This window comes from Alligator sinensis, unplaced genomic scaffold (genome assembly GCF_000455745.1).
Source record: "Alligator sinensis unplaced genomic scaffold, ASM45574v1 scaffold386_1, whole genome shotgun sequence".
In the NCBI taxonomy this organism is placed as follows: Eukaryota; Metazoa; Chordata; order Crocodylia; family Alligatoridae; genus Alligator; species Alligator sinensis.
This window is the reverse complement of record NW_005841996.1, coordinates 725,832-733,824: the sequence shown is the minus strand read 5'-3', so window position 1 is coordinate 733,824 and position 7,993 is coordinate 725,832. Positions and strand designations below refer to the sequence as shown.

Sequence of the window (7,993 nt, the reverse complement as noted above, 5' to 3'; positions counted from 1 at the left end):
CTTCCGATCATTACTTATAGATAGATTCTACCTATCATTTCTAATTCTCTATTCCTTCCTATTAAGTAACGGACATATAATTTCAGCCTCTTTCAGCTTTTTCTTTCTTATATACATACATGAATTTCTGTTGGTTCCTTTCCTATCCATGGTTTATGATCCCTACAAAAATGTTGTGCCTTTTTCTTAATAACTCTGCATTTATTAGAACTTCTCTCATTTGTGAGGAAAATATGACTCCTGCAGAGAAGCCTATAGATAGGTAAAATTAAGTTATAATAATGATGGATTTCATAGTGCTGAATGCATTTTCCCTGCATGTAAAAGAGAAATTAGGACTACTTTCAGTGTTTTGATGAGGCCAGTGGAACACATTTTTGCCTCTCCAAACATAATTATTGTACCACAAAGGCCAAGGGTGGATTTGGGAGTCAGATAAAGAGTGATTCTTTGGCACACCTACTTTTCCTAGTTTTGTGCATTCCTTTCCAGCCTCCTGCTGCAGAAAAGAAGGACAATTGCTCATTTAATTCAAGTTTGGTGATATTTTTACATCACTTTGTTTTCAAGGATGCCTTTACAAGGCCAAAAGCCACAGGTTTCCATTTTTCAATGAAAGCTGAGGTAGTTCTGTATATATTTAGCTCCTCCCAAGTGAAGGGAGGCCAATGGCCTGGCTCTGGCTGCATGGTGCAGCTCATTAACTGTGTAGACTTCACAGGGGACAAGCAAGTCCTGACTCTCTGCTTGCCTCTCCTTGTGCTCTTCATCCTCCCTTCCCTTGAGAGCATGGGTCACCCAGAGGCACCCTCTTACTGGCTTCTTCACCACTGCCAGGCTCAGCAGGGACTAAGTTTGTGTTACTCATCATTAAGAACATCCACTGAATTTTCCAATGAGATATGCTAGTTTACTCACAACATGTGCTATTCACAACAGCTGCTCCTGTTTTGCCTTCTCCCTGCCTGCTCGCACCCCTCCCAAATTTCCAAGCATTTCCATATAAGCATTGTTACTTGCTTGATCTGAAGAGGGCCAGCACATTCCCTGCCTCCGAATGAGTTTCTAATGGGGTGGAGGAGGACTCCGTCTTGCCTGGAATTTGACTGCTGTCTTTCTACATGACTTACCTGACCTATAAGCTGTCATACTTCTGAGCTTTTCTGATTTTTCTGTACCAGTCTCCGGGGGACTCACCTGGCCTTTGTTGAGAATTTGTGGCCTGGACTTCTGGCCAACTTGGCATTCTGTGAGTCTAGGCTAATGGGGAAAGGTGGGACAGGCTTGCATTTGGACCCCGAAGCTTACAAACAGATCTCTCAGGGATCAGTTCCTGTAAGTGACAGCAACCACACTCTACTGGGTCTGTTCAGCTCTGATAGGCCTGTTATATTAGCATGTTGCTTTCACGGTATCACTTCCCTTTCTCCTTTGTCTTTCATTCTCCCTTGGTACTTCTGTTTAGTTTTACATCCCCTCTTTCTGGTTTGCATTTCTCCACTATTCCTTAACCACCTGTTTTATCAAACTCTTTATTGTTCCTTAATTTGGGTTCCAGTTCAGCAAGACTCTTTGGCATGCGCTTAACTTGATTCAGACAGGTACTCCCATTGAAATCAGTGAAACAACTCACATACTTAAAGAGTACACTTACTTTGCTGAATTAGGCCCTTAACCTCTATCTCAGTTGTATTCAGTTGAAAGGAGCTGCCCTCTCTGACAGTGGAGAACACCCAGTCTGTTGCACCCTCTTTCTCCATGGAAGAAGAAACCATGCTCCATCAAACTTTGCATCTCTCCCTACCTTCTTCGCTACTGGTTTACTGCTACAGCCCTCCTGGCTTCATTCATTCTCAAAATTAGCAGAACCTCAGAGGCAGTCCCTTGGGCAGTTATCTCCTTCATATTTCATACTAGGTCTCTGACGTTAATTCATCCTGAAGTAGCAGTGCAGTCACAAAGAGTGAGTTCTTCCATCACTATAATACCCTCCAGTCCTTATGTTATATCTTGATTTTTCCATGTTTTCAATATACCAGATTAATACTTCATCTATAAAGCGATGAAAACAGTGTATTCTGTGAAATGTTCCTTTTCTCTTTCAGGTGTGAATCAGGATATACTGGACAGCACTGTGAAAAGACAGACTTTAGTATTCTATATGTTGTTCCAAGTAGACAAAAGCTTACTCATGTCCTTATTGCAGCCATAATTGGAGCTGTACAGATTGCCATTATAGTTGCAATTGTCATGTGCATAACAAGGTAGGCAATTACAAAGCAATATGCATCACAGATTTTATGACTGGATACATTTTATAAACGCATGCATTTATTTAGAAACTAAATATTCAGGAAATTGTCTACTCCAAAATTCTCTGTGTTTTAAACAAATACAAAATACAGTAACCTAGTCTGGTCTAGTGATTCAAGAAAACACCCCTTTACATACAGATCATAACTAGCCATTTTGGACATCTCCACCAATCTCCAAACCAAAAAGCATGTGAGAATAGATAAGCCATGCATTTTATCCAATAAATCAGATTATGTTGTAGACAAAAATGGGAGTGATTCAAGAACTGAAAATATCTGGTAGAAAATGCCATGCCCCCTCTCCCTTGCATATAAACCAAAGCTGGTGGTTTAAATACTTCCACTGGTCACAGCTGGAGTATTGTTACATGGAGAGAGAAAGTTATCCCTCACATACCCTTTTTCTCAACTATTTAGGACTTTATGGGTCACAGCAAGTCCTTTAAACTGTACTGGAAATTGAGATGCAGCTAGCTATACATATGGAGCCTTAGGGCTTAGGCACATAAGTGGAACTCTATTCCACCCTGTTCAAGTCCCTGAAAACGAATTAATACATCTACTTCTCTAACAGCCCATCGTTGTACCTTTATGATTGAATCATACTATGCAGCGAGGAAGAGGAGACCCCACTCACCATCTGTATTAACAGTTTTCCAGAGGCTTAGCAGGGTGGAATAGCACCACATTTAAGCATCTAAGTCCGTTTCCAGTTCTGATAGATGGAATAGAATCTGGCCCTCAGTTTCTGATGCTTTGTGGGCACATAACTGCCTAAGTCCTGATTACTGCTAGCTGCTCAGCACCTGTGTCATGCCTAAGCCCATCAAGATGACAAAATAGGCCTTCACCCACCTTTCTTACTTATGAGGTCTGATCCAACAGATATGCCCAGAGGATGTCTAATGCCACACAGAAGACCACTATAGGAGCAGATACAGAAGTTATTATGGTTCTCCCTTCCTCCTGTTTTTTTTTAACCAATAGCCCAGTAGTACTCAATCTTCTGGTCCCATGGGCTAGTCCCTACATTGCCTCCACCCATCCCAGCACACTTGGATCAGGCCTGTGCTAGCCCTGTGCAGGATTGGGCCCCAGAGCCCTGCACCACCCCTGGCTACCAGACTACTGGACCACTGCTAATCATGTATACAATTTTAAGCACTTAAGTAGTTCTAGCCATGTCAACAGGATTGTTCAGAATTATAAATAATTTCCTGGATCAGAGTAAAATGCTCAGAACTGTGCAGGATTGAGCCTCAGTCTCAGATGGAAGAAGTCTCCGCTGAGCAACCAGGGGGTCACACAGTCTCTTAGACACTCTGAAGTGCCAAAGTGGGACCCAGATGTGAGCTGCGCTCCCCTACTGATCTTGATATTTTGGGGTGTAAAGGAAAGTAAATGTAGAACGATGCTTTCAGTACTATTCTGCATTTATAAAATGCCTTTTCTTTGTTTTCCTTTAAACAGAAAATGCCCTAAAAACAATAGAGGACGTCGGCAGAAGCAAAACTTAGGCCATTTTACTTCAGATACGTCATCCAGAATGGTTTAGTTTGATGATTTTTATACCCACATTGACCATGTGATGTACATTTTTATTATCTCTTTTTTTAAAGAATGGAAATATTTATTTCAGAGGCCTTATTTTTGGACATTTTTAGTGTAACACTATTGGTCTGTTGTATTCTGAAAGAATCTGCTCTAACAGCTATGGACTGTTTTAGTAATTTTTCTTTTATGTTTTTGAATACTGTAGTTCATTTTCTGTATCTGTATCACATGGTTACATAATAGACTTGTGCTTTACTCATGGAATGTAATATTTTTGAGAACACAGACTTATTCACCAATGGTTGTAGATAAAAAAAAAAAGGGGGGGGGAAAGGATTACCTAGCAAACAAGGCATGAACTAAAGGCGAAGATGTTTACAGCTTACTTTTCTTATGAGAAACTAGAAGACACTGTGTTTAAATACCGTAGATATTTCAATGTTTTTGAAAGTTAGTAACTGATTTTTTAGACACTGCCTATCGCATGAACTGTGAAACTGTGTGCTGTGCGTAGTTGTAACATATTTATAAAATGTATGGGCTGGGTCTGAGCACTACCATCTTCATAAATAATACTGACACTTTATTTTTAAAGAGTAAAATATAAATTTCATAATTTGGGAAATTTCCTGATTGAGGCAGCTGGCACAGGTCCAAAAAAGTAGGTCTTTGTAGATTTAAGTATTGTAAAAACCAGTGTTGAATAATCAAATTCAAATAATTGGAATAAAGCCTACTTTATCACTGTTAAAACTGCTTTAATACTTATTAAACTTTTTTAAGAGGATACATGTTTTAACACCAATGATACAGATTGTATAGTGTTTGTGACTAAAATGCAGTAAACAAAAAATAAAGTCAATGAATTACCAGCGCTCTTGTATAGAATACTTTCAAGAGCTAAATTAAGGCCATCCAAATTAGTTTGCTGGTCATAGTTATATTAATAGCCTGTTAGTTGTTGTTTGAAAGATCCAGAGAGAAAATGTGAGTAGGATGTGTTCAGCTGTTTAATATGTAGTTTAGGCTTTTAAAATTCTGCATGTAGGATTTAGTAATTTCTTCAATAAAAAGCTTTCAACATTTTGAACTGGAAAAGCATGTCACAATACAATGTTTTCACTATATTGTCTCTGTTTAGTGTGTTTATTTGTTACTTGATGTGGTAGCTGTAATGATTTGCATACTGATTCTTTTGGTTTAAATACAGTTATGGTTACTTTTGAAAACATTGTCTGAATTTCCTCAGGGAAAGCACTTAATTAAAATGAAAGCAACCACAGTTCTTCCAAAATATGCTAGCTGGCTTTCCAACATAATTTGTAAATTGCTTAACTCTCCTAGATTAACATCAAGGACTTCACTGGTACAGAAACATGACCCTTTAAACGTATGTTCCTTTCCAGGCATGACTGGTTAGAGGTTTCATATTGCAGAAAGTATCTGAACATTCACGTATGGATATTTTGTAGTTATAAATATTTGACCAATCTCCAAGGATGGAGTTTCACGCCCTGCTTTGAATATTGCTCAGGCCAGTTGTCGATCTGACTTCTTGATCTAGAGGCAGAATTGTTCCCCTAGGATCTGAACAGTCTTTGTGGAGAACATATATTCTTTGGTTCCTGTAGACCTGACTAGAGACAAGCAAAATGGATCACCATGAAGTTATCTCAGAGACTGACAGAATTCACCAAAATCGCCTGTCAAATGTCACAGAAGACGAAGAAGAACAAGACCCTGCATTTACAATCGTGAGGGTCCTAGATAAAGTGGCCAACATTGTGGACAGTGTACAGGCAAGTCAGAAAAGAATAGAGGAACGGCACAGAGACATGGAAAATGCTATCAAGACAGTACAGATTGATATTTTAAAGCTTGCCCAGGCTCATGGCAATACGAGCTACACAGTTAACAAGTTGCTTGAGAAGACCCGCAAGGTTAGTTCCAAAGTTAAAGAAGTAAAAGCACGTGTGGAAAAGCAGGGTGATAATGTGCAAAAAGTTGAAGCCAAGCAAGAGGAGATGCTGAGAAAAAACAAGTTTCGGGTTGTAATTTACCAGGTAAACATGCAGTTAAACTTATTTGACTATTATGGTTATTATGCCACATCCTTGATAATTTCTATCACATGCTCATTGTTTAACAAATTGAAAGCAAGGCAATGCAGTCTTTCCTGAGTCAGAATTGTGTTAGATATACTTTGAAACTGATTTCTGCCTCTGAGTGTCTTTCAGCATGAACCCACTGATAGCAATACACAGAGTCTATAATTAGTGTTGTGGACTTCTCAGCCAATACTCTAAGATTAACTGCAGACCAGCAAGAACTATTTGTTGCCTCTCTGAATGGTAATATGAGGCAGGTACTTTAAATCTTGTCATACTAGTCATGCCTAACAATCATCCCTGTTATATTTTTCACCATATTAGGTAGAAGCAAAACAGCAAAACTTATTTACAGAGCCTCCAGAATGGAGTAATTCTTTTGACACCAATTTTATAAAGAGCAGCTTCTTTATTTGGACTGTTACCAAGCTTCTGTAGTTCTGATATGAGGGTTTTTTTCACACTTCATAGAAGTAAACATATAGAACTAGGCTTTTACCTGCAAGTCCCTTGTCACTTCAGTCATCCTGACGTGCACAGTCCCATTGGCTGCTTTGAAATCACATAGTCAGTGACAACTCACATGCACAAGGTTTTGCAGGATTGAAAGCAAACTGCAGGTTTTCCTGCACTCAGATAATCTTAGGTTGGCTCTTATTCTTGGAAATCTTTCTGTTGGAAAATATGCTTCATGAAAATAAATATATTTTCTATGGATAGTACAAATATTAAGGAAGTGGATGGTGCTGGGAAAGTGAAAAGGATATGCCACTTACCAGAAAGTGCTACAATATGAATTTTTAAAGACCTGATCCTGCAAGGCAGTGAACAATTTTCACAGAAGTCAATGGAAAAGTGAAGGTGCTTAGCACCTTGCAGGAACCACACTAAGGGCCAGATTCCACCACACACACTAGTGTTAGGGCAGGTAAATGTGTGTTGGGACCTAATATGCAGTAGACATGGGGCCTCCTGCCATGCCACACGTATGTAATCATGGGATGGGATCGTTGGCAACATGTAGGGGGTGCACGAGGGTGCTCGTTCACCCACCAAGCGTGGCAGTGCACCCCTTGCAAAAAGGCACCGCCAACACAGTCGGTTGCGCCTGAAGGCAGTCACAGTTCGCCACCCCACCCTGCCCCCGACTCCAGTGTCTGTGGATGGTCACCAACCACTGGTCGGTGCTCACCACCCTCCTCCCCCCCTCCCCCCCCGCCCCCCCCCCTCCCCCCCACTGCCCACAGCGCTGGGGCTGCCTGCAGGAGCTCCCCACTTGCCACCACCACATTCCTGCCACCAGCAGCGCTGCCACTGCTGCTGCCTGTGGGAGTTCGCCATGCCCCCCCCAACCTCTGGGTGCACATGGCATTCATGGATGGGATCGCACATTGGATCCCATTGCACCTTATTGCCAGTGCAAGGCGAGCCCAGTGCACCAGCAAGGAGCAAGTTCTTGCAGCTGTGGAGACCCCGACAGTTGGGAGATCACAGCAGCTGCAGTTTTTCAGCCCTAGGCGTGTGTGAAGCTCCACACAGCTGGGAGATCCCAGCAGCTGCAGTCTCCCAACCCCAGAAGTATACCACATACCTTCAGGGCTGGGAGAGCACAGCCATGCCCCACGTCTACCAAGATACAGCGTCTTTAGCTGCCAGGCACTGCTAGGGCTGTGAGTCCTCTTAGCAGTGGAACTTCCAGCCACAGCTGGTCGTGATGCACCCCTGTGGGTGGGAGCCTGGTCAGCTGACATAGCTCCCAGCTGCAGGGGAGACCCTGCTACATGTGCAAATTAAAGCTGGATAGCAACCAGCTATGAAGTTAGTACATATTTTCAATATCTAACTTAGCAGCTAATTGAAGCTTTTTATGGCATGACAGGTACTTTGCAGGTGTAGCTGGTCACAGTTAATTAATAGTTTCATAGTTTCATCGTAGCTAGGGTCAGGAGGGACCTGAACAGATCATCTAGCCTGACCCCCTGCCACAGGCAGGAATGAATGCTGGGGTCACAAGAC

The 7,993-nt window shown here is 41.6% G+C and overlaps 2 protein-coding genes across 2 annotated transcripts in view; both read left to right on the top strand.

The window, feature by feature from the left end:
* The window catches only part of TMEFF1 (transmembrane protein with EGF like and two follistatin like domains 1), a gene marked incomplete at its 5' end in the record, with an annotated part of 237,487 nt that extends 233,561 nt beyond the window's left edge, over nucleotides 1-3,926 (top strand). The window contains 2 exons of the mRNA XM_025201481.1: nucleotides 2,106-2,264; nucleotides 3,786-3,926. Coding sequence (XP_025057266.1) covers nucleotides 2,106-2,264; nucleotides 3,786-3,870 — 244 coding nt within the window. The remainder of the gene's footprint in view (nucleotides 1-2,105; nucleotides 2,265-3,785) is intronic.
* A 123-nt stretch (nucleotides 3,927-4,049) lies between these two features.
* Nucleotides 4,050-7,993, top strand: part of CAVIN4 (caveolae associated protein 4) — a 47,876-nt gene continuing 43,932 nt past the window's right edge. The window contains exons 1-2 of the mRNA XM_006021500.3: nucleotides 4,050-4,856; nucleotides 5,276-5,932. Coding sequence (XP_006021562.1) covers nucleotides 5,522-5,932 — 411 coding nt within the window. The 5' untranslated portion in view covers nucleotides 4,050-4,856; nucleotides 5,276-5,521. The remainder of the gene's footprint in view (nucleotides 4,857-5,275; nucleotides 5,933-7,993) is intronic.